We start from the raw sequence: 27,859 nt of genomic DNA, 5'->3' as shown, positions 1-27,859 counted from the left end.
TACAGTTCTAAAGCCAAGATCAAGAGTTCGTGTCCTTGTGGTGATCACAGAAAATGAAGCCAAGTGAGATAAATGGTTCAGAGTTCTGTAACTTTGTGAATTGTCCAGGGCCACATGGCCAACAAGTGTTTAAGGCCAGATTTGAACTCAGTAAGATGAGTCTTCCTGACCTTAGGTCTAGCCACTTAGTCATCTAGAATCCCTAAATATACTATTAACAGCTAAAAGAAAATTAAACATATTACCTGTTTATCATCACAAACAATATATTTTCAATACATGTAAATTAAAGTTTAAATATTCTGCTACAGATATTCTAATCCATTTAGCTGAAAGTAATATCCTTTGATTAAAAGAAGCAATCCACAAATAATAAGTTTGGGGCAGAGTTCCTGGTAGCCTCCACAGTGAGATTTCAATTCTACAGTGATCAGCCAAAGAAACAAATCTACTATAAGGGATATATAATTTTGAATTAATTTATACCATTCTTATACTCATTTTAGATTCCTCAAAATGTAAATTTTCCCCTTCTCAGTTGTTTAACAATTATATAAAAATGTGATATTATAAACATGTTTGTAATATTTATGTTTGCTCTCAAAAGTTTTTCCATGTATTATTGTAAAAATGCAAAATACAGCTTTTTTCTACTATAGAAAAACTATTAATCATAGTGTTACCTGTTTAAAACAACTGCTGTATATCTTCTCTCCACAAAAATAATACCACATAAAATATTGGTAAATGGAGAGGGAAAATTTGTCTCTGGCTTCTCTTTTTCTTCAATTTCTTCATCCTCATCATCATCTTCAGAATCACTCCAAGATACATAATTATCTTGATTCCTATTATTATACCATTCAACGCTCTCAAACTGCTGCCGCTCATATGGTTTATATTTACGTAAAATTTCAAGCAGTTTTATTACTTTCGGCGTAACAAATTTCAGGTCAAGTGAGGCAGGTGAGAAGTGCTCTTCACAGAGTGCATGTATTTTCCTTAGGAAAGTGTCTGTAAACAATAAAAATTTCCTGTGCAGCTCCTCTTGCTCATGTTTGATATATTTCTGAAGTTCTCTTACCATCATTCCAGCTACCTTATCTGTACACCAGGGTCCCAGAACCACCAATACTGCTCGGCAGTCTGAAAGAATCTAAAAAATATATAAACTTTTTTTAAAAAGTGAAAAAAAAAAGGCAAACAACAATGATCTGACAATTCACAATGGTAAGCTTTCATTTCTCAAACTCTCTGCTAATAAATTTATCTCACTGACACAAAATAAATTACTTAAAGATTAAATTCCCCTTTCCAGATCTAGCATTCCATTTTTTTATTGCAACCTACAGATGAGTCACAACTCATCTGATTAGAGGCTATAAAATCATAAAACATTAAAAATAAAAAATGCAAAGTATAAGCTTTTAAGTTCATTAAGTAAAAATTTCAAGCTTGTTAGCTCATTTCTTTTATTATCACTTTTTATGTCTAACTCATGGACCATTTCAACCTTATCTTGTTATAGGGTGTTAGGTGTTGATCAATGCCTAATTTTTGCCATATTATTTTCCAATTTTTTCTGCAATTTATGTCAAATAGTGAGTTCTTATCCCAGAAGTTGGAGTCTTTGGGTTTACTAAACAGTAGATTACTATACTCATTGACTATTGTGTTTTGTGAATTTAACCTATTCCACTGATAAACTACTCTATTTCATAACCAGTACTGAATGGTTTTGATGATTGCTGCTTTATTATATAGTTTTAGATCTGATATAAACTAGTCCACCTTGATTTGCAGTTTTTTTTTTCATTAATTCCATTGAAATTTTTGACCTTTTGTTCTTCCAGATGAAGTTTGTTATTATTTTTCCTAACCCTGTTATTTTTGGCAGCTTGATTGATATGGCAATGAATAAACAGATTAATTTAGGTAGAACTGTCATTTTTATTATATCAGCCTACCCATGAGCACTGGATATTCTTCCAAATGTTTAGATCTAACTTTATTTGGGTGAAAAGTATTTTATGATTGTGTTCCTATAGTTCCTGACTTTGTCTTGTCAAGTAGACTCACAAATATTTTTATTATCTATGGCTATTTTAAATGGGGAATTTATCTTTGTGTCTCTTGCTGCTGGACTTTGTTAGTCATATAGAAATGCTGATGATTTATGTGGATTTATTTTTGTATGCTGCAACTTTGCTAAAGTTGTGAATTGTTTCTAGTAGTGTTTTAGTTGATTCTCTAAGTATATCATCATATCATCTGCAGAGTGATAATTTGGTTTCCTCATTACCTACTCATTCTTTTCATTTCTTTTTTTTTTCTCTATTGCTAAAACTAACATTTCTAATACAATATTTAATAGTAATGGTGATAGTGGGTAACCCTGTTTCACACCTGATCTTACTGGGAATGATTCTAGTTTACCCACATTACATATGATGCTTGCTGATAGTTTTAGATAGATTTGTAAACTCACTTCTAAGTAAATAATACAAAAGGTAACGAGGAAGAGTCAATTTAATTTAAGAAGCAAAGGGAAAATATTTTCCCTAAATTTTAATACACTATGCAAACATTATAATGCAAATATAATTACTCCTGTAACTGATGATGATGACGATAGGAAAATTAGTCTATAAACTCCATTTGTATGATGCTTTAAAGTTTACAAAACCTTTTGGTTAGGACTTTGTTTTAGGCTTTATAAATGACATTCCTTTTTGACATCTAAAGTTATTAAGAGAGAGGTTAAGTCTTCTCTTTAAGAGAAGGGATAAGAAGGGATTAGTCTCTCGTATAGTGACTAGACAGCAGTTCTGAATTCCTTAGGGAGTTCCAAAGAGCAATGAGTATTTTCCTTTCCCCAAGAGAGAAGATTATTTTGGAAGAGACAATAGGGAAAGTTTTCCCACTAGTCATATATTTCCCAAAGAACCTCAGGTATGTAAGCTTTAGAGTTTAAGTTAGAATCTTAAACTCTCTTGCCCTTACCTGACCCTGCTACCTCCTACTTATGTTTGCGGGAACTAAATCGTCTTTAAGAAAAATATCACTGAAGGGAATTTTAAGCTAAATTTATCCATAAAGAGGATCCTTTACTTCAAGGGTTTCAATAAGAAAAATCAAGAACATTTCTAGTCAGGGTCTATACAATAGACTATTTGCATGTGTTTTGACTTTTCTGAATTAGTACAGGGCTTCTTAACCTAGAAAATTATATATATATATATATAGGAATATTGTGTAGGAAAGCAATTAAAATTTCATTTTCACTAACCTTGAATGAAATATGACATTGTATTCAATTATTTATTTTAAAAACAAAAAACATATACTATTTTGAGAAGAAGTCTCCAGTTTTACTTAATTAATAACAAGGTCCACAACCCCTCCCCCCCACCACACACACACACACAAGGTTAAAATCCCCTGGAATAGAGGAATATTGAAATGAATATTTATAGGGACTGACATAAAAACTAACCTTAATTTAAAAGTATAATCTGACTTTAGAAGTAATTCCCAGAAACTGATTCCTTGTTTTGCTGTGCGTTTGACTTTTTTACTTTTTAAAAAATACAATGAAGAGCAAGGCTATGGAATATAACATTTATTCCACTGGATTTAGAACTTAGTACCTTGTATTTGAAATCTGTCTCTGACACATGCTCCTATATCTTCTAAGCAAATCACTTCTTCTCTTTGGGTCTCAAATTTCCTACATGTAAAACAAGTTAATAGGCTTCCACTAACGCTAAGGTTTCTTTCAACTGTGGGTTTCTATGATCCTAAAAGCATGAACAACTGAAAGAACCATCTTAACCTACATGATTACATAGTTGATAGAGATCTTCTTTAATCCTGAACAATATATACACACATACATATATAAAGTAGATAAGAATTAATTCAATCTTAAAGTTCAAAGCAAGAACGCAGTTAAGGCATGACCAATTGGAAAAATTTATTACAAAATTTTGTAGCTGACAAAAGACTTAAGCTGGTGTGAAACCATTTCTTTAAAATAAATATGCTTGGTTCAAGTGTGCTGTTTCCTTTCTGACTTGCAAAAAAGTATGTATTCAGGAATTAGGAATCTTCTTACTCAAATATGGTATTAACAAGAAAAAAAAACATTTAAAAGAGAAAAAGATGCATACATTTTAACTTGAAAAGAAAAAATCTGTTTTAGAATATTCTTTAATTAAAAAATTATACCAGCTTTCTATCTTCCACTACTAGAATACTATTGTTGTTTTGTCCTTTATTCTTGAAGAGAACCATGTTATCAGGAAGGTGATGCCATGATATGCAAGTGGATTGGATTTAAGTGAGGGAGGGCTGTATAAGGTCACCATCCTCCCTTTCTCCTCACGAGCCATTTGGATCCATTGGCAAGATAAGGCTCAAACACTGAAAATTTCTTTGTAACTTCTTAACCATAAAATTCAAATATTTTTAAGTCACAAAATTATGATATTCAGTTTAATGAAAAATGGCAAAGAGTGAGCATGAAACAATTAAAGCAGTCTTTCCTATTAGCAAACATTTATGCTCTTACCTGTTTAGAAATTAATATAGAATCCTTTTCTTTTGAATGCACAGATATGTTGCAGTCATTGAGAAAATTAAGTGCTTCATCCAATTCCTTTAGCAGCCTTTCATAGAGCCCACTAGTATCAGTATATGGTCCACAATCTACCACAATCTCACATGGTTGAGAAGTATATCTTTAGGATTAAAACAAACACAAATTTTCATCAGCAACAAAAGCACTAATGAAAACACTTTACAATTTTTCTTAACATTGTCATAGAAAATTAAGAACTATCATTAAAAAAAAAAATTGTTCATCCACCACAGTATTTGTAATTATAGAGTATAATTTCAAAGTCCGACTCTTTCTATATGGCAAATAACTGTTTGGACATGCACACATATAGTGTAATTAACTTATACCTTAACATAATTAACATGTATTGGTCAACCTGCCATCTGAGGGGAGGGGGGGAGGGAAGGAAGGAAAAAGTTGGAACAAAAGGATTTGCAACTGTCAATGCTGAAAAATTACCTATGCACATATCTTGTAAATAAAAAGTTATAATAATTAAATAAAAATATTATAGAGTATAATATGAGGCATCATGCCTGTTCTCCATTAGTGTCAACTTCAAAAGCCTAGATACTAACCCAAAAACATCTCAAACTTCTCTTAATAACTCAACAGCTAAAAGCTGAAAACTTGTTGAAATCACTAATACTTTTAACATAAAATGTTGGATTTTGGATAATAACTTCTCTAGCTTTATTATTTTTTGTGTGTGTGTGTAAAACAGGATATTCCTTTTCTTGATCCAAAAAAAAGGTTTCTCCAAGATTAGTCCCAGTAATTAAATGGAAGAGAATAGGCAGGATTCTATTTGGAAAATTTTCCTATTTGGTAAGCTGTACATGGCTTTCAACAATAACACAAGCACAAAAATTAATCTCTCACTCAAATGTGGTCCTGGATAATCTCTTAAATTAGGATTCTTGTAATACTGCAACTTCCAAAGAATCTAAGTTGTGAGTGATATAATCAAATTAGATAGGAAGAACAGAAGCAGGCTATAAAGTATAATAAAACTGGAATGGTAGAGGGGAGGGGAGATTATAAAGGACTTTGAAAACCAAATAGAGGAATTTGTATTTGATCCTGAAGCTGACAAGATGCCATGGGATTTCACTCTAGGGGTGTAGCAAAGGAATGGAGTGAAAGAAAGGGATAACCATGTCAAACTTGTTCTTTAGGAAGATCATTCTAACAGCTATCTAGAGGAAAGACTGCAATAGAGAGACTTGTAACAGAGAAACCAACAAGCAACTACTGAAATAATAAGTGATGAGAGCCTATATCAGAGGAGTAGAGGATATATTTGAAAAACGTTAACAAAGTAAAATTGATAAAAGATTACATTAGGGAAGTTAGGAAAGGGGTAATATTTTGGGGAAAAGATTGATATTTCAGTTTTAGGCATGGTGAGCTTACAACATCCAAAGAAAATCCAGTCTGAAATGTCCAATAGAGAATTGAAGATGTGAATCTGAAAGTCAGCAGAGAGGTTAAGATTGGATAAGTGGATTTAAGATTCACTGATAGAGAAACTATAATTGAATCCATGAGAACTGATGAGATCACCAAGGGATATAGTGCAGAGGGAAAAGGGAAAGTGGCATAGACCACAGCCTTATGGGCCACTCAGTTAGCAAACAGAACTTGGATAAAAATCAAAGGAGACAGAAGCAACAATGATAGGTAGGAAAAGAAACAAAAGAAAATAATGTCTTAAAAATCTAGAGAGAACAGAATAGAAAAAATCTTTAGATTTGATAATTAAGAGAATACTAGTAACTTTAGAAAGAATAATTTTGGCTAAATAATTAGGTTAGAAGCCATACTATAGAAAGCTGATGTTAGTCACAAGAGGAAAAATATATATAGAATGCAGCTGCAGGGATTAAACAGATCAGGTAAAGCTTTTCTGAGGATGGACAAAACAAAGGCATTTTTGTAGACAATAGAGAAGTAGTAGATAAGAGTCTGAAGTGAGAAAGTATGAATGATGGAGGAGACATTATGCTAGACAAGAAGGAACAGAATGGACTCACTTGTGCAGGAATCATATAGACAAGGAGAACGTACAGTGGCAGAAGGAATCTGTATGATATGAGATGAAAAGAGGAGGGGGAAAAAGGGACTTCTCAGCTAATCCTCAATACAACTTAAGGAAAATACCAAAAAGCTCCTCTATTTAGTCCAGAACTGGGGGAGAAAAGATACCTAGAAACATGAAAGTGTTATGAGAACATGGATTGCCAAGAAAGCCAAAAACCAGACTGAACACAATAAATGGGTTTCAAAGTCAATAGAATTTCAGTTCTGATCTCATGGAGCAACTGTAGTGACCAATAAGTCAATTGGAAGGAAAACTGAGATGGCTCCATCCTGGGCAATGAGTACATACTTCATGAGGCTGAAATTTAGTCTATGGGACTGCCCCAAGACAGAAATGTACAATACCAGATAATTTATTCTGAGAGATCCTCCAAGACTCCTAAAGCCAATATAATCAACAATATTTGGCAGGAATCTATCAATGCTCCATCAGATAATAATGTCAACTCCCCCTTGGAGACTGCAAGAAAATAGATATGGAGACACTGCTAAGGACAATAATCAAGTTAAGTCCCCAGAAGAATATGAATGGAAAAGCTAGGAATTTGAGCAGAGAACAGGCCCAAATCTGCCCATTCAAATAGACTGGAGTAATAGGGAGGACCAAGAACCAGCCACATGATCCAAAACTACAGACGGGCAATGACAGTCAAAATATATTAAGTACTTCTAGAACTAAGCAAGGCCTGGTCCCAGCACAAAAACAAAATTTATAAAGGAATGTTTGCAATGTAGTTTCAGGATTCAATCCTATCCTTTTTCAGCCACTGTTTTACAAGACTTAATATTGTTAATTTAACTATTTTCACATATTTTTTTAAATGAATAACATTAAGTTTTATAAAACAGTACCTGAACAAGGATTTGAGTTGCCCTCTATTCTTTCTCTAATTTCATCATACTTATTTCAAAGAACTCTTAAAATATCCTTATCCCTTTTCATGAAGTCTTGAACTCTCACATAGCTTTCTGTGACTTATTTTTATAAGCTGGGACAGAAAATAGATCTTAATCTAGAGATTTGAAGTCAGCAATGGAGTAAATGACAAACAATAGTACTAAGTTCAAGTCAAATATTTGTTTAGTTTACAGGACACTGAACTAAAGGCTGGATATATGGAAGGGGGAGGGGAAATGGGAAGATCATCAGAAAAGGTTTCACAAAAGAGATAACTGGGGGATCCTTAAAGGATGATTAGGATCCTAAGGGTAAAGGTAAAGAGAAATACAGTTGAGAAATAAGTAAAGGACAATATATACATATATATAAAGTCTGGAAAGGTAAACTGGAGTCACATTGTATTTCGGTTGAAAAGAAAAAAATTATTTTGTTCCAAAAGTAATAAGAAATCACTTGAAGATTTTAGTCAAGAGAATGAAAAGATCATGTCTGTGCCTTAGAAATATTATTTTGACAATAATATAGAACACAGATTAGAAAAGGGAAAAGCTGAAGTCAAAGGGGCCAACTGAGAAGTAATTACGAAAATCCAGATAACAAGTAATTTTTGAGAGGCTGAACAATATCTGTGTGTGGGGGGAAAGAGAAATGATGCAAGAAATGCTGTTGATGGAGAATCAACAGGAGTTAGCTATTAACTGGATATAGGATGAGGGGGGAAGAAAAAAGGAAGTGTCAAATATGACAAGAATGCTGGCAGTACCCTCAAAAGAAAAAAAATGAATTTGAATGAAGAATGAGTTTAGGGAGGAAGGTAATTAATTCTATTATAGACATACTGAGCTTAAAATGCCAACAGGAAATCCAAGGAGACAGTACCTGGCTATCAATCTGTGATAATCTCAAAGGGATATATAAATGAATTAAGGTGACCGGATTACTATGGTTCCAATAACAGCCATTTCCAAGTAAAGATTAATTGTGGCTACACTCAAAGGATTTAGTGAGTTGATCTGAGAAACTGAGATTTAGTGAATTGATCTGAGAAACTGAGACAGAGGGAGCTAATATCCAAAAGAATTTTTCTACTTAAGGTCTAGGGATTTGTATAATACAGGAAGATTCTGGAGTTTCCATACATGAAGACATCAACAATTCCTTGACTTCTTATCCCATGGAACTTTTTTTATGATTTTCAATTAATATTCCTTCCACACATTTATTTTCAAAGCACATGACAAACATGACAGAATTTAGATTTCAGTACTACAAATTAAATGATAAGTAGATTCTTTACCAAGGATGACATGAACTAGTTAAAACTATTTGTCTATAATCATGCAAAATACATCAAAAGGACTTTAAGTTGAAAAGAAGGCTTGGAGGAAGAAAAAACTATTTAATATCTACCAAGTGAGATACAATAAGATAAGATGCATAGGTAGAAGACTATAGAATAGCAAAAATGCCTAAAAAATTAAATAAAAATAAATCAAGAAAAGAGTCAGCAATACAACCCATGGTCTTACATAATCTTCACATAAATGCTAAGTGTGGGTGATAATCTTATTCCCTATGCAAATAAAAAAAAATTGCCCTTATTGCAATCATTGAAATTGTAAACAAGCAGACTCAGGTTTGGAATACAGCTCTAGAAAGGAAAAACCTATTTTGTAATAGGAGAAATGTAAGTGAAGTCAAACAGTCTGGGATTTTATATTATCAATACATAATTTATATATAGAAATACATATATATATGCATATATATTATATGTACATATATGTAATATGTATATATAATACACACACATATATGAATATGCACATATAACAAAAGATGTACTCGTGAGGAAATCCAGAGAGGAATAAAGGTAGAAAACATCTGAATGAAAAAGTATACTATAAACAATACCAAAAATACCAAATAACCAAAAAATACCAAAAAACAAAGCAGATCAGAAACCTGGTCTTGAGGCATGTGATATACAGTTAGTGGAAAATACATCAATTACCTGGACGTCTAGGAGAGCTCTATCTCTGCCCAAGGAGAACAATAAAAAAAATTCTTGATCAGCCTTAAAAATTTCATCCATCCAAAAAAAAAAAAAAAAAGAGGACTCAAATCCAAGATACATTATTCTGTACCTGATACTCCAATATTTACCAAGTACAAACAGACTGATGATTTACAGGAAACTTGGGACCTATGGGAACCACTCAATTTTAGAATACAAGAGAGAAGAGGAAACAGGCATACTCTGAAAAAATTATACCTTTAAGTACTCTAGAAAAATGACACGTGGGAATTCATGACCTAAAAATCCCACAGAGAAGTCAGCTCAGGAAGAATGAAATGAGCAGCTCTTAGGGGTGAAATGTTGAAGACCTTAAGAGAAACAATTCCTTCCAACACAAGCAACAGCAGTTGTCAAAGAGACTAAAATGACTCACATCACACAGGTAAATTATCAACAAACTTAAGTTTTTAAAACCTAGAAACAAGGGCTGGTAAATGTGTGGAAATTGATTCTTTTGAAATATTTATTGACAAGCACAAAACAAAGTGCCAAGGGATAAGAAGTTAAGGAACTGTTGAAGTCTTCATGTATGGAAGCTCCAGAACCACATAGCCTGAGGACTTCCCTGGTTTACAAACATCCCTAGCAAGGGCAGGTAAGAATACTGTTAGGAAAGCTAAAATTTAGAATGAATTGAGTGCCTTGTCAAATGCTAAGACAACAAAAAGGATTTTTAAAGCTATTTTGGAATAAGAGGAAATTCAAAGAAGAAATAGTACCACAGCTGATGATACTCAGAATTATGCCAACTTGAGGATATAAGAAGGCAGAACTACCAAATTTATATTTCACCAGTTTTTCTCTTCCAGAGAAAATTATCTTTTTCTGTGCCTTCATAAAAAGTTTTCACTCCACATATGGGATTAAATTAGTAAAGCATTTTTTAAAATGCCTATTATGTGCTAGTAGTATCCCTACCTTAGGTAAAGGCTGTACAAAGTCAAAAAGAAATTGTCTTCCTTCAAAAAGCTTAGTTTTTATCAATAGACATTGCATGTACATATGAATACATACAAATAAATACCAGTAACGAAAGAGGAATTAGTCATTAGGGGAAATCAGAAAAGGCTTCATGTAAAAAGGGGCATTTTCGAGTTGAGTTCTAAAAGGAATTAAAGATCCAAAGAGACAGAGATGAAGAGTAAGAGCATTCCAGGGATGAAAAGACAATGCAAAATAAGCAACTATATCCAATCAAGCCAAAGGAGAGGGGAAAAAACTCACAAGAGGGAAAAATGCTAAATTCTCCCATATCCAGAGGGCTTCTGTGTACATAATGCTAACACAGAGACTTCCATTCATTTAGTAAACATTCACTGAATATTTACTGTGTTTGAAGCATAGGATTAAGTATTACAAAGACAAAAATAAGGAACTTGTCCCAGTAACACAAAGTATGCTGTCAAAATATACCTGTCTAAGACTACCAAATCAGTTGCAGTTTCAGCATTACTCTTAAGGATTTTCTCCAGTTTCTGAATCTTCTCCTCTAATTCTGCAGGATCACACTTCCCATTTAAAATAGAAGCAGTTAATCCCAAAATTCGAGGACATGATGGATAATCTTCACAGATCTAATATAATAAAAAAAAGTTATTAGGAATTTCATTTTGCCCTAATAACATTACCACTGATCTTAAATCTGAAAAGCAAGACAAAGTCTGCTCTGAAAAATGAATATAAGGATTTATGTAGCAGAAATTCTAATGATAATCCTGGTACAGGTTCACTACACAGATACCAGATTACAATTTTCCCTAATTTATTGTAGTATATTTAAATAATTTAGGTTTACCAAATATTAACTTAGTTATGTATTCAATAAATAAACACTGCTTCTATAGTTTATCTGAATTATGTTTTATAACTGATTTCAAATAATTAGGCACTCATTCAATCAGAGCTGAAAAGGAACTAGATATCTAATCCAAACTCCTTAATTTAAAAAATAAGAAAACTATTGTCCTTAGAAGTGATTTACGCTAGGATCCCCCATCATTTTTACTTAATTTTTTTTTGTTAGGCATTTGGGGTCTTGCCAAGGGTCACACAGCTAGGAACTATTAAATGTTTAGGGCTACACTTGAACTCAGATCCTCCCAATTGCTCTATCCACAGTACCATCTAGTTTCTCCCGACCCCCAATCATTTTTAGCAAGTAATGGCACTTACTGTAAAATCAAGTGATCTAAATGATTGTTTTTGAACCTGAAGAGAAAGGGGATTTGCCTTTGTTCACAGTTGTTGTTATTCAGGAAATAATCTATCTTTATATATAATTTAATTTCATTTTTATATAATTTAATTTAACTAATTTATTTAACACACTGATAGCTAAGGATCTTTTATAGCCATACCTTCATAATTTCTCTATAGGGATGGTCCAGGATTGCAAGATGACACTCATCAAATACCAACAGATTAATGTTGGATAGTGATAAGTAATCATTTTTCAAAACATTCAAGGCAACTTGACAGGTCATAACCAGAACCTAAGACAAAATAAACGCATATATAAAGTAAATCATCTATTAAATAAATGAAATTACATAATATATCAAGTGATTTTTTTAAAAAGACTATTATTTGAAAATTTAGTACCCAAAGCTAAACAAAAAATTCTGAACTAATTCATGCATTTATTTTGCATTAAAAGTATAATTATGAATTATATAGAAGTAAAACTGTAAGACAAAGATTCAAGATCTCAGTGATAGGGGGTTCTGCCATGTGATTACATCTGTTTCAGGGTCTCTGGGTCTTTTTAATTGAATTGAATTGTCAAATAGATAAAACACTAGCATCTTCTAGACCAATTTTTTCTTAAAAACTCAATAATCAAGCCCTTTGTTTTACAGTTAATACAGCAAGTAATTTTTCCCACCAGAATCTATTATTCATATGATACTTCAGTAAAAACTGAAGAATTATGTCAAATTCTAATAAATACTGCTGCAAAGACTTAATAACTTCCAACTTGGAAAAGTTAATAACAAGAACAACATAAATAATAACAGAATGTTTATAGTGCCTTAAGATTTGCAAAGTGCTTTATAAATATTATCTCATTTTAGCTTCATCACAGTCATGGAAGGCAAGTGTTATTATCACCATTTTTACAGGTGAGGAAATTAAGTCACAGAGAGGTGAAATAATTTGCCACCTAATATGTATCTAAGGTTAAATTTGAACTCAGGTCTTCCCAAGTCCAGAGCTCTTATCCACTACACAACCTGGATGTCTCTCTTTATTTCCTAAGTTACAAGCATTCTAATATAAAAGTAACATTTTGAAAATAATTTCACTTTCTGTCTCACAAAGCTGTGGAGAAAAGGCTTGGTAATAACTCATTTCTCCAACTGGTCTCCTAGTGTATAATAATTAGTAGCTTAGAATCCAATAATTAAGAGCAAGTGATAGATAAATCACCCTGCAAGTTAGAACTCAACTTTTCTTTCAGGAAATTTAGTATTTATATATTGATTCAAGGTTTGCAAAGAATTTCATAAGTGTCCCATTTTACCCTCGGTGGCAAATGAGATGAGTACCATAGGAAATAACATTTTTATTTTACAAATAAAGTAACTGAGGCTTAATGAGTTAAGTGACTTGCCCATGGTCACAGGGCTATTAAGTGTCACAGGCAGGATTTGAACCCAAATTTTCCTGACTCAAAATCTAATATTTTATGTACTAAGATTCATATTGCCACTCTAAACAATTAATGATACTTGATTTCAAGACTGACATTTTAATTCAATAATCATTAAGTTCCAGTGTATGCAAGAGATAAAATATTTCAGTTAGATATTATTCCTATACTCATTCAATTTACCATCTAATCAAAATATTGGTTTATTATACTGATAAAAACAGGAAAAGGCAACTTTTGATTATATATTCTTTTAATTCCTAACTCAGATAAATAATTAAGGTTAAGATCACTTTATAAATCAAATTCAAACAAATTTAATGATATATATATATAAATATTTCTCTACACCTCACCTGGTGTTTAATAAACTCTTGGTTCCATTTCTCCTTTGTCCAAGATGCACTAATTTCTAAGCTTGAATATTCTCCAACCTTGAGATCTGAATGCGTTCTGACAGCTGATGCTTGCTGAGCAACTTGGTTTGCTGAACACAAACATATAATTTCAAGTGAGATAAAATAAGCATTCCTAACTGAGTCTATGACCTAATAACATATTTCAGGGCTCATAATTAAGATTCTATTAGAATGAAGAACTTCTCAATGGGAAATCTCTATTCACCTATATGAATATCAAAGTGGCCTATCATCTAAGAAGTTTGAAGAGCGGGTTAGCTATCTTGTCCATGATCACATAGCTAATTTGCTTCACAAGCAGAACTTAGTTCAACCAGTCTTCCTCACTACAACGCCAGTCTTCCTATTATGCCAAGTTATTCTTGATAGTAATATTTATTTTCTAGAATGAACTATGTAATTTCATTAGCACTGAGGGTGTCCAGTGAGGTCCTCCTAACTCTAAGGCCAATCCAATACCTGCCATATAGATGGGCAACTTATCTAACATGTAAGAACTACCTGGAGCACTAAAAAAATTAAATGATTTGCCCAGGTTACAAAAATCAGGATGTATCAAATACTGAACTAGAAGACAGATTTTCCTATATGAGGCTAGCTCTCAAACCATTAAACTAACAGTACAAGTTTTACAAAACAAAAAGTAGAATCATAAACTTTATGTACTAAGTTTAAAGAAAGATATATAAAGAAACTATATAAAGGAAGATACATAAAATCAATCATATAAACACGTTAATTGTCTCTGCCAAAATACTACTACTTAGCATCACTTTTCTAAACATCCTCATTCATTTAGTCACAACCTTCAGTCAGAAAAAATATTTTCTTCCCCAACTTCTACAAATGAATTTTACTTCTCAGAATTCCCAGTCACCAAAGATTCACTTATTCTAGCTTAAAGAAAGGGAATGAACTTAGGCAAAAATGATAATGATTCTCTAGCTACTAGAACTATTTTCAGTTTATATAATCATTTATCATTTTATCACTCAACAAGGATTTAAACTTTTAAAGAATTCTATAAATCACTTTAAACACTACATATTAAGTTAAGTTACTCAAATTACTCATATATGAGTCAGAGTTTCAAAAGAACAGATAAACACTCTTACTCCAAATAAAATTTGTAAAATGTAAAATTGTAAAAAAAAATTGCAAAATGTTTGACTGTGTTAAAACAAATGCCATCCCCATCACCCAAATCTTGGTGACTATTTTACTTTTTTTTTTTTGTAAATTCTCTATCAAGAAAAATAATGTAAATCAAAAAGTTACCAGGCACAATTATTTGAACTTTCAAACAGTGAATTTAAGAGGAAAATCAAAAATTAATATCACTATTCTTAGGAATTTGAAAAACCCTTTATTAGTCAAATTCCTATCAATAAACACAAGAAAAATTTCTTTATGACAACCCATCATTTTTTACTCCATACAATTTTTTAGATAAAACAATATTTTAAAAATTACCAGAGTTGACCAAGAACACCGTCCTTTTTCCATTTCTGTTGAAATTTCCCCTGATCTGATAGGACAGCTCTTTAGTGAGTAGTACTGCAATAAACGTCTTCCCTGAGCCAGTGTTTAAACAGACTATCGTATTATGATCCAGAGCTGCTTCAAGCAGTTCAACCTAGAAATATATTGGGGAAAAAAATAAGATTTTTTTTTTTACCTATTGAATGTAAAACATAACAAAAATAAAAATGCAATAAATATATAATTGTTTTTTTGCAGAAATTATAAAACAAATTTTATGAACATTATTCACAGAACAAAAAAGATTCTTGAATATGTGAGAATGACAGCTAGATCTGCTAAAATGCTTTTGAAAATTATCTGATAGCTATTTTTATACTTCAAAATACAACTATAATTTACAAACTTTATTTAGGAAATTTTACTTACATACTAAAAACACTTACTTTTAGGCAAGAAAATCTATAGCTAATAGGAAACAGTTAAATACAAGTAATTCTAAATAAACTAATAGGCCATTAGTGCAAAAGTAAAGGAGTCTACTCAAATTATCTTTGAAATTAGTATTCAAGTGTAGTGAGATTTTCAAGATGACTAAAGAAAAATGAGGAACTTAGGAAATAATATCAAATCAATTAAACATAAATATTAAGATAATTGGAACTCTGAAAAGAGGTGTTCTAAATAAGAATGAATGGGAATAGAATTGTTTTATACCAGTAAAACTAGATGTTTGTAATTCATGTCAGATACAAACTAGTTCACTCTGTGTTAGTAGAAAATGCTTAGTTATTATCATGAGTATTAGTACCTGATATTTTCTTGGGGTGTAAATGTTATCGTGAATTGCTTCTTGTTGCCATGGTAGTCCAAAAAAAGGACCCATTGGTGAAGAAGCAGGGGTCATGAGCTGTAGTCCTGCCATGCTGAGGGGTTGCAAAGCAGGGCTTTTCATTCATCCAGTGTTTCTTTCATTGCATTTTGTTCTAGCACAGCTTACTATAAAGAGAAAAAGAATACTATTATACAACCATGCATTATTATAAAACATTTTAAAAGCAGAGAAATAAAGAAAATATTAGGGTAACATATTAGAGTAGCATATCATTCTATCAAAGTACTCTATCAAAACATTACAGAAAGTCTTCAAGTGTCAGATCAGTCTCAAACCAAAAGAGATTGCCATTTCACCTTTTCATAGATTAAGAGTTTTCAAACTGATCAACCATTAACTATTTAAATAATTGTATGTGTATGCATGTATATATACATGGATATGTGCATAGGTACATTTATCCATCACATGGATATATATAAATATACCTATATGAATGTTTTAAAATACTTTTTAAAAATAATGGCAACTTTTGAAAGGTGATGCAGAATAAAACTAGAATAATATGATTTTTATAACATATTATACCATAAAATATCCATCAAAAAATGTTTGGTTTTTTTTAAACTGAACCCTAATTATAATAACAAAGCCTAACCTCAAAGAGATGATAGAAAGCACCTCCCTCCCTTTTTTTACAAACTGGGTATGGAATGCTACACTGATTGCCAAATTTGGTTAATATGTTGGCTGATTTTAGTGAACTTTCCTCTCTCTTTCTTTTTTATTTTGATACAAGATTAACTATGTAGAAAAGCAGGGAGAGAGCATTTCCAAATGGAAATGATATAAAAGTAACAGTAAAAGATAACAAAAGTGTTTTAAACTATATGGAAAACAAAATAATAAACAACATTTCCTCCAAGTGTCTAGAGACCTAGCTACCAGGAAATATACAAGTTAGTAATCATGTCTACATATTCTTTTTCATGGACTTGACTCCTTAAAACCACAAAATATGAGCAAAGTATTGATGCTACTTTTCCAATCCATGGACAAAAACTCTTGAATATCATTGGTTTTATAGTAACAGAAGGGATTTGCCTACTTATTGTGGAAGAATTCATCTTTTCTACCACCCTTCATAAAAGGAATGGAAAAAAGATAACTTTTCTCAATTGCATTATTAGTTACCTTCCTCTAAATCCAAGAAAGAGAAATGTCTTTGTTCCATGACAAGAGCAACTCTGCTCTCCAATGTTAAATATGCAGCGTTAGTAGTATATTACTTGATTTTTTCCTATTTAAGTCAACCTACAATCTAAGTACATGATAATATATATTTTTTAAATGTGGGGTCACTATACTGTAATTTATACATGTATAACCAATGAGTTCAAAAGCAAATTCAACAATGGAAGAAAAAATTTTAGCCTCTAAAACCATTCTTTTGAAGGAAGATAATGCAATAGCATCATCACTGGGAGTTGAGGACATCCAATGACATAAGAACTGTGAATCATTATTACTTCAGTACAACTATTCTCAGAGTATTTTTCAAACTGTGGTAAAATAGCAAGGCTTTTACAAAGGACATCTGTTCTGTGTTCTTAAAAATGACCAAGCACTTGTTCTGTCTATATAAGAATAAACCTATGTCCTACATGAAACATAATCTGTCCATTATTCACTGGAATACCACCCAAATGAGACCTTTGTCTTCCCTCAAGCATAGATTTAATTTATGTCACTTAAACACAAAGTATATCCCCTACCCTTCATCTCAAGACTGCCTAACCAGTAGTTTAATAATTTATCTAAGAAGAGCAGTCCTACATAGCTCTTTTCAACAGTGAGGTGATTCAAGCCAGTTCCAATGGTCTTGTGATGAAGAGAGCCATCTGCACTCAAAGAGAGGACTGTGGGGACTGAGTGTGGATCACAATATAATATTTTCACTCTTTTTGTTGTTATTTGTTTGCATTTTGTTTTCTTTCTCATTTTTTTCCCTTTTTGATCTGATCTTTCTTTTGCATCATAATTGTGGAAATATGTATAGAAGAACTGCACATGTTTAACATATATTGAATCACTTGCCTTTTAAGGGAAGGAGTAGGGAGAAGGAAGGGAAAATATTGAAAATCATCTATGCATATTTTAAAAATAAAAAGCTTTAATTAAAAAAAAAAAAAAAAAAGAAGAGCAGTCCTAAACAGCTAATGTCCAGGAATTTCACTTCTCTCCCTGGGGCACTCATAAAGTCAGTTCTCCCTTTGTACCTCCCAGCCTTGTACTTACATTCCAATGTGCCCCAGTGACAGAGTCCCTTCAGGATCCTCAAAGCAGAAAAAAAAAAGTGGTTGTGATAAGAAGAAAAGCAAAAAAAAAAAAAAAAAAAAAAAAAAAAAGGAAGGTAAAATCCTGGGGGAGTTGTTTCCCCATACTCAGTCCTCATGCCATTTTCTCCCTCCTCTTTTATACTTCATTAACTTTTTTTCTGTTTCTCATCTCAGAATCCTCATCCTTTCTTGATAAAAATGTAGACTGCTTCACTTTGTAAAGAGAAAGCCTTAAGTAAAAGTGTAGGTTTTCTCTTCTTTTCTCTCCTCTCTTTCTCAGCTAAATTTTGCCTTGAAAATTTTGCCTATACTCTTCCTTCACATGGTCTCAATTCACACTTCAATCTTTTGCAATATAGCTTTCAATCTGATCACTTAACTAAAATTTTTGTCTTTAAAGTTACTAATTAATCTCCTTATTGACAAAGTTCATAAATTTTTCCTCAATCCTAATCCTTCTTGATCTCGCTGCTACATTTGACACTGGTAACCACCCTCTTCTTTTGGACCTCTCCAGTTCTGGTGTCATAACTCTTTTCGGTTTGGTTTTGGTGATGCTATTTTATCACAGTTCTTCTCCTACTTGTATGAATATTTTTCCCAGTCTCTTTTGCTGTCTTATGCCTATCTTATACCTGCCCCTTTTAACTATAAGAATACCCTAAGGTTCTGCCTGTCCTGTATCCTCTTCTCTTCTATCTCCATTCTCTCTCTGTCTTAGAAAGATCAGTATATACTCCAGTAGCTAATAATAATAGCTAATATTTATTATCCTTATTAAGGTGAAAACTGGCAAAGATGACAAAAGATGGGAATAATTACTACTGGAAGGGTTGTAGGAAATAGTAGCAACTAGCATTTCTATCCTGTATTAAAATCTTCTGAAGGACTTTACAAACATTAGTAAGGACTTAATAAAATAAATGGCATTATTATTTCCATTTTAAAGTTTAAAAAAAGGAGGCTAAAAGAAATTAAGTGACTTGCCCAGTGTCCTACAGCAAAGAGGTGTCTAACAAGATTTGAATTCAGATCTTCCTGACTCCTACTTAAACATGTCTCCACTAAGTCAAGTTCCTTCCTTTCCTTTACTTTTTTGTTTGATTTCTATTTTGCATTATTTCACAAAAGTTTTGCCAGACTTCTTTATGTAATATCAGCTTCAAATTGCCTTTTCTATTGAAACTATAAAGTTATTATTGACTATTGAAGAGTCTGCATTTTGACAATTTAATTACCTTTCCCTGAGGTCAACCAGTGAGGCTGTGTGAATAATTTTACTTTGACCTATGAGGAATCTATACATAGACAGAGACTTATGACCACTATTTTTAAAGTGAAAGTATTAATTATTTATAAACAAATAGTTTTAAATCTTATCTATAAGGAGATTGTTACCTGTCATGGCTGTCAGAGACTAAGATAAAGAGAAAAAGATTACTTCTTTATTAAAAGAACTGTTGAACTTTTTATTTTTGACAGGAACACTTTAAAAAGGAAAAATTTTAAAGACTTTGGTAGCTATCCTGAGATACTGTGGGATTATATTCCAGAAGTGAGAACAAAGGAGTAGCCATGATGGTTAATGCTAACTTTGTAATTTCACATCTAAAATGTAAATTAATATTTTTATCAATTTTATTTATTACTTGTTAGAATCTTCTAGAACAGGGATTCAGCAAACTATAACCAAGAGCCAAATTGGAGCTCTCTTTGGCACTAGAAGAGTGCTTTTTATATATTTTTTAATACAATCAAATTATAATTAAAAATAAAAACCATTTGATCAAATCCTCAGGGTATAATATGCTAATGGAGCTTGCATTCCACCACAACAGCTTTCAAGAATCAAGGGTCACCAAGGAAATGCAACAGAATAGGAATTTTGTAATGGCATATATATCCAAATCTATATGTAAATATATACACACATACATACATATATGCTAAAACTTTTAAAGCACATTTTTATTGATCATTTATAATATTAAGAATTAAAAAAAAAAAAAAAGAATTAACCACCCTGCAACCAGTAATCCAAGGTCTTATTCTTGTTATTACCCCTTCCAACTATATAAACTGCAACCTTTACACTTGTAAGTATTCTTACTATAAACAAAAGTTTTGCCAGACTTCTTTATGTAATATCAGCTTCAAATTGCCTTTTCTATTGAAACTATAAAGTTATTATTGACTATTGAAGAGTCTGCATTTTGACAATTTAATTACCTTTCCCTGAGGTCAACCAGTGAGGCTGTGTGAATAATTTTACTTTGACCTATGAGGAATCTATACATAGACAGAGACTTATGACCACTATTTTTAAAGTGAAAGTATTAATTATTTATAAACAAATAGTTTTAAATCTTATCTATAAGGAGATTGTTACCTGTCATGGCTGTCAGAGACTAAGATAAAGAGAAAAAGATTACTTCTTTATTAAAAGAACTGTTGAACTTTTTATTTTTGACAGGAACACTTTAAAAAGGAAAAATTTTAAAGACTTTGGTAGCTATCCTGAGATACTGTGGGATTATATTCCAGAAGTGAGAACAAAGGAGTAGCCATGATGGTTAATGCTAACTTTGTAATTTCACATCTAAAATGTAAATTAATATTTTTATCAATTTTATTTGTTACTTCTAGAACAGGGATTCAGCAAACTATAACCAAGAGCCAAATTGGAGCTCTCTTTGGCACTAGAAGAGTGCTTTTTATATATTTTTTAATACAATCAAATTATAATTAAAAATAAAAACCATTTGATCAAATCCTCAGGGTATAATATGCTAATGGAGCTTGCATTCCACCACAACAGCTTTCAAGAATCAAGGGTCACCAAGGAAATGCAACAGAATAGGAATTTTGTAATGGCATATATATCCAAATCTATATGTAAATATATACACACATACATACATATATGCTAAAACTTTTAAAGCACATTTTTATTGATCATTTATAATATTAAGAATTAAAAAAAAAAAAAAAAAGAATTAACCACCCTGCAACCAGTAATCCAAGGTCTTATTCTTGTTATTACCCCTTCCAACTATATAAACTGCAACCTTTACACTTGTAAGTATTCTTACTATAAACAAAAATTTTACCACCCTACAGTGATGCAATGAACCTTTCCACTTCTTGCTATACTGATATTTAAATAACAAATGTATAGATACAATTTGTTGCCAGGTTACAGTCCAAAGCCATGTTGGCTTCATCAGTCTATCAGAAGTCTGTACTTTCACTTTATTAAGGAGCCAAAGGCAGTCATTCCCCAATAGAAAATGATTGCAGATATGAGTAAATAGTGATAAAAAAAATTATAAACAATAACCACATGAAAGCATGTTTCAAATAACTAATATTAAGAAAACTGGTTGGACCAGACCTGTGACTTAGGTGGTATAGAGAATTTCCAGTGAAAAAATTCCCTCTAAAAATGTAGAGTAGAACCTACTCTGAATTTAAGAATCTTAAAGAACTATGGGAACACTAAAATGTTAAATAATTTGGACTTGCTCCAATTATCAAACAGGCCATGAGTCAGTCAGGATTTAAAAGCAGAACTTTTTTAAAGTGAGGTTATCTGTCAATCCACATCACCAAGCAGCCTCTAATAAGAGAAATTATTTAAAACAACTATGAAGTTTCACCTCACACCAAGTAAATTGGCAAAAATGCCCCCAAAACCTAGAAATCGCCAATATTGAATAGGCTTATGAGAAAGACAAATTAATAAATTCTTAGTGGAATTGGTTCAAGTGTTCTTGATTTCAGTTTGGAATTAGGTAAGAAGGGCAATTAAACTTCATTTTTTGGCCCAAAAACTCTATTAATGGGGTATACACCACTGAGTTTTGTTGTTTTTTAAAGAGAAATCTAACATAAAGCAAAACATTCATAGCAGCATTTTACTTTGTGATAGTAAAGTGAAAAGCAAAGTAAGTGCTCACTGACTGGGAAATGGTTGAAAAAATATAACATACAAATGTAATGGAATATTATTGTATCTAAGAAATACAAATATAAAGAATTCAGAGAAATATTGGAAGTTTTTGTAGGAGTTTATAAAAAAATCCAAAAGAATATTAAAAATAAAGTAAATAAAAAGGTAGAAAAAAAGGGAAGCCATTCTGTCAATATAAAGTAATTATTAAATAAAAATTAAAAAAAGAAAAAAGAAAAAAAGGAAGCCAAACTCTAAGCAACAAAAACAGCAATGGTCCTGGAAAACAAGCAGAGAAAAAAAACTGCATACATTGTTTTTGATTAACTTTGTCTTAGTTACAATTCATTCTAAGGTAGGGTGCGGATTACTATGACTGTAAATGACTATGAGGTAAAGAAAAAAAAAGGAATAAATAAAACATTAAAACAAAACAAACAAAAAAAGCCATGGCCATCATCGAACAACACTGAGGATTAAAGAAATGATAATAACAAATAAAGGGACATTCTTTCTGTATTTAGAGGATAAGACTAAATTATAAAGTATAAAATATTAGTACTATATGTCTTAAAGACATATATGACCTTCTGAATTCAATTCTCCCTGTGCAACAAGAAAACTGTTTGGTTCTGCACACATATATTGTATCTAGGATATACTGCAACCCATTCAACATGTAAAGGACTCTTGCCATCTGGGGGAAGGGGTGGAGGGAGGGAGGGGAAAAATCGGAACAGAAGTGAATGCAAGGGATAATGCTGTAAAAAATTACCATGGCATGCGTTCTATCAATAAAAAATTATTAAAAAATTTTTAAAAAATAAATAAAAAATAAAAAAAGACTCTAGTGGTTCCAGATTTTCAAGGAACCAACTCTAAGGAAAAAAGAGAAATACTCTCTTTATAGATATGTAAGAAGCTGGTTATCCTTACATGTATCTGATTTGTAATTTGCCTCCATAAAGACTTGGCAGGAATTTCCCTTTGGGTGAGTCTCTCTTTTGGTTGAGTAATTCTACACATTTTTCTCATATTTTCTTGTATTGTTTAATCTGTAGAACTTCTCCAATTTCTATTTGCTATCTACTTGAATAAATGGATTTACTCTGTATTTGAGACAGTCTTTTGCATAATTAGCTTTTGGTGGGAAGGAACTGAGCTTAGGTTACTTTTCTCCTTTAAAAAATAACTCCTGATATTATTGTTCTGTAAGGAATGACCTGCAGGATAAATACAGAGAGGACTGGCGAGACTTACATGAACTGATGCTAAGTGAAACGAGCAGAACCAAGAGATCATTATATACCTCAACAACGATACTGTTTGAGGATATATATTCTGATGGAAGTGTATCTCTTCGATAAAGAGAGTTAATTCAGATCAAAGATGGACAGAAGCAGCTACACCCAAAGAAAGAACACTGGGAAATGAATATAAACTGCTTGCATTTTTGTTTTTCTTCCCGGGTTATTTCTACCTTCTGAATTCAATTCTCCCTGTGCAACAAGAAAACTGTTCAGTTCTGCACACATATATTGTATCTAGAATATACTGTAACCTATTCAACATGTAAAGGACTGCTTGCCATCTAGGGGAGGGGGGGGGGGGGGGGGGGAGGGAGGGAGGGGAAAAATCAGAACAGAAGTGAATGCAAGGGATAATGCTGTAAAAAAAAAATTACCCTGGCATGGGTTCTATCAATAAAAAGTTATTTAAAAATAAATAAATAAATAAAAAATAACTCCTGGAAAGGATGGTGGCTTTGCTGGTTTTGAACTTAAAAAAAAAAAATCACGTCCTCAGATCAGAAATAGCTGCAGGTAGGGTTGGAGAGAAGCTTCAGGTAAAAAGAGATAACTTCCCATCTAGTACTCCACCTAAAAAGAGAACTAAGAGGCCAACTTGATGGCTCCTTCTTCTACACCATGAGCTGAATTAAGACAACCTGTGCTATTTACATGTGACATGGACATCTGACATTAACAATGTAGACTTTATGGATTTGCATATTGGGGAAAAGATGTTCAATTTTTAGCATTCTTGTGGTCAATAGAATTTATTTCCAAACTATGGCTTTATCCTGCCAGATCTGAATGGTAAAATTGAATTTGACTGCATGAATTTTCAAAAATACAAAAAAAAAAAATCACAATATGCTTAAAATTCTGAATTTCTGACTACATGAATCTTTAAAAATATAAAACAAAGAGTATACTTAAAACATAACACAATAAAGTTGAACTGAATATGAATAGCATTGATTACTTTAGAAAAGACAGCAGACATAGTCATGATACATGCCATGTTCCCCCAAAAAATTAACTTGTCATTAAAAAAATTTCATATGAAAACACAGCTGTTATTAAATAGTATATACAAAAAGCTAAATTCTGATTCTTATGTGAAAATCATTTGTTTAAAAATATTAGTTTCACAAACTTCTAGACTCTTCAATATCTTAATTTTAGTTTTTATCTGGAACCACAGATCATAGAAATAAAGTTGGTAAGGCCCTTTGAGCTTTGCTACTCCAATTCCATCATTTCAGATATGGAAAATAGGGAGGGGTTATAGTTTGTACAGGATCTTAAAAGTAGGAAACAGAAATGAGATTTCAATTCAAGTCTTCTGATTCTATAGTCAAGATTTTTTTGATTATGTCATAATGCACCTACAAATGGGGGCAATACCTACAGTACCTACTCCATAAGATTGTTTATTTTTGTGAATTTTACATTTACCGTTTTAATTTCTGAGAATTCTGTGTTGCTGTTGGATGAACTACATTTTGACACTGATAGTGGTGTATAAAGGAAAAGTCACATCATGCCCAAACTTCTGCTCTAAAAATAAACAAATAGTGACATTTGAGACTTTCCTGAAAATGAAAAACAAACAAATCCAAGAGAGGAACATCAGTGATTTAAAGAGATTAATAAAAGAGCTGTCGACATGTCAAAATCAAACAAAACCATCTGTTGCTTTTTAGTTAACTACATTTCAGAGTTTTCTATGAACAAACAAGCTAATTATAATAAATAACTGCCAGTAATTTCAGAAAATTAGAACATTCTCATTTCAAAAAAAAAATGATGGAGAAGAGGATTAACAAGGAAAAAGAGGATAGTTTTAAAGACTGAGCTTTATATTTTTCTTTATATAATTTGAAAATTATTACATTATTATGTAACTGTTATAACATTTCAAGATGCCTCTAAAGGTATCTCAATTTAGTAAAAAAAAAAAAAAAAAAAAAAGTGTTAAAAAAAAGTTAATTAATTGAAAAAAGAAAGCACAGATGATTGGTCAGTAAAAAGTAAAAAAACATATTAGGAGTAAAAAAGAAAACATGGGGATGCTAGCTGCCTATATTTACTTTTTAATTTTCCTTTATTAATAGCACACATCATATCTTTATAGTGTGGCTATTAATTTTATAATTTCAGATATCAAGATTATGTGTAAAATTGCTTTGATGTCTATGTTTACCTCAAAATGCTGATTCTGAGCTCTGCCAGAGTTCCTGAGTTTGTAAATTTGTTTCACACTAAGTAACCTAAAGGGTAATATAAAAAGAACATTTTTTTCCAACAAGACAGCATGTTTTGCTCAATTTTAAAATTTAGATCATTAGGAATCAATGAAGAAGTTTTTTAAAATTAGACACCCTTAGTGTATCAAGACAAAATAACACTTTTGTAAAGCTGTTCTTTAAAAAGCTTCAAAGAAACTTGTATTTCCTAGCATACCTTAAAAAAAAAAACTTCACAAACCAATTATATTTAAATGTTTTTTATTCCACCAAATTTAATGTTTTAAAGTACTTATATATAATCATGTTTTATGATTTATAAAGATTATTTTAAAAACAACAAGTTAGATCTTAAAATTTACTAAGTATTTGATTTCATTTCTAATCCATTTAGTACGACTCAAAGACAATAATGACTGATGCTTATATTTTGCTTTCCTTTTTTAAATTAATCTCTATTCTACAAAAAATCTATGAAAAAAGAAAGGTCACAATGCTATAACATCAAACTATTAAATAAAAACAGCTGATCTTAATAGTTCTCTAGATGATTCTACTGGTGACAAAAGTAGTAAAAAGCCAAGTAAAATCTATTGATAGCACCTTTTGTTTTGATGCTAGAAAGCTTAATAAAGATCCAAGATTCTAATTTTAATTAATGAACATAGCTAAAATTACAAACCTGCCAATTCTGCCAACTAGGATCTTTTAAAAAGCTAAAAATAACCCTGAATTCTGACCAGTCACAAATCACACATAGTCAAGTTCTAATACAAACTAGCATACTTAACCTATATTAGCATTTAAATACTGTAGCATTGGTACAAACTGCCAGACAAAGGCTTGTGGCAGCTAAGCCTTCCAAACAGAAAGCTAAAAGCATCTGGAGCTTCCCAAAGAGATTTTTTTCAACAATAGTCAATAGTGAATGCTGCCAACAAATTTCTAATTCATCTATTTTACTAATGTCATATTCAAATACCATTAACTTCACAAATAAAAGTGTCAAGATTTCATTCCCACTCTCCTTCAAGCAAAAAAAAAAAAAAAAAAATGCTTGCCTCCCACACAATCCCAAAGGCACAGAAGGTGGGAAACATAAGAATCATGACTATCAAAAGACCAATAAGAAATATTTCTGCCTAACAACTTAAATAAATAATTTTCAAGATCTTTAGTCTCCTAAGGGGGAAAATGCTACAGAGATTTATTTTAAAAATAAAACAACTATGTTAAGGAAATTTATGGCTAAAGTTTAGAAATTAAAGATTGACTGTAAAAGCATTTATTAAGCACTTACCAAATACCAGTCGCAATGCTATATACAGTAATATATATATTACTACCTACACACACACACACACACACACACACACACACACACACACACGAATGCCTCTGCCTTCAAGAAGCTCAAATTCAAATGAAGGGAGACAGCACAAAAATACTGTTTTGATCTGGGAACAGATAACAATAAATTCAAGAAAAGGCAATGTTGATTGTCAGTGTCCTTTCTAGAAACAATGACAATGTGGATATGATACAATTATCACAGCAAGAAAGGTGGCAATGACTTATTATCTTCAAAGGTGACCAGGAAGACATATCCAAGTTAAATATCTGACATCTACTGACAAGTCACCACAGAACTCTAAGCAAATCTCTATTAAGTTACATGGGACAGGCACTTGTGTATAAAGTATGCTCACCAAGTGTTCCCTATACCAATGAAATCACAAGTCTAGTCCCTATCCCTAACAAGTTAAAGAGGGGAAGAAAAAATTAGATAAAAAAGAGAAGAGCCTGAAAATTATCAGTGTGAAGAAGCATGGTTCAAGGAACTTCAGACTTGACATTCTGGCAATCTAATTCTCAAATAGGATTATAGCATTTCTTGCTATTTAAATATCAGAGAGATTTTTTAAAACTACCAAATC

At 31.7% G+C, this 27,859-nt stretch overlaps 1 protein-coding gene across 1 annotated transcript in view; it reads right to left on the bottom strand.

Moving 5' to 3' along the window:
- DICER1 (dicer 1, ribonuclease III) overlaps window positions 1-27,859 on the bottom strand; it is a 92,421-nt gene that overhangs the window by 45,432 nt on the left and 19,130 nt on the right. The window contains exons 2-8 of the mRNA XM_051978436.1: window positions 16,073-16,260; window positions 15,253-15,415; window positions 13,717-13,847; window positions 12,066-12,200; window positions 11,122-11,282; window positions 4,574-4,742; window positions 684-1,156 (exon numbers count right to left, since the gene is read on the bottom strand). Coding sequence (XP_051834396.1) covers window positions 684-1,156; window positions 4,574-4,742; window positions 11,122-11,282; window positions 12,066-12,200; window positions 13,717-13,847; window positions 15,253-15,415; window positions 16,073-16,216 — 1,376 coding nt within the window. The 5' untranslated portion in view covers window positions 16,217-16,260. The remainder of the gene's footprint in view (window positions 1-683; window positions 1,157-4,573; window positions 4,743-11,121; window positions 11,283-12,065; window positions 12,201-13,716; window positions 13,848-15,252; window positions 15,416-16,072; window positions 16,261-27,859) is intronic.

Source organism: Antechinus flavipes, chromosome 2 (assembly GCF_016432865.1).
Source record: "Antechinus flavipes isolate AdamAnt ecotype Samford, QLD, Australia chromosome 2, AdamAnt_v2, whole genome shotgun sequence".
NCBI classification, from domain to species: domain Eukaryota; kingdom Metazoa; phylum Chordata; class Mammalia; order Dasyuromorphia; family Dasyuridae; genus Antechinus; species Antechinus flavipes.
This window is presented reverse-complemented; position numbering and strand designations above follow the sequence as displayed.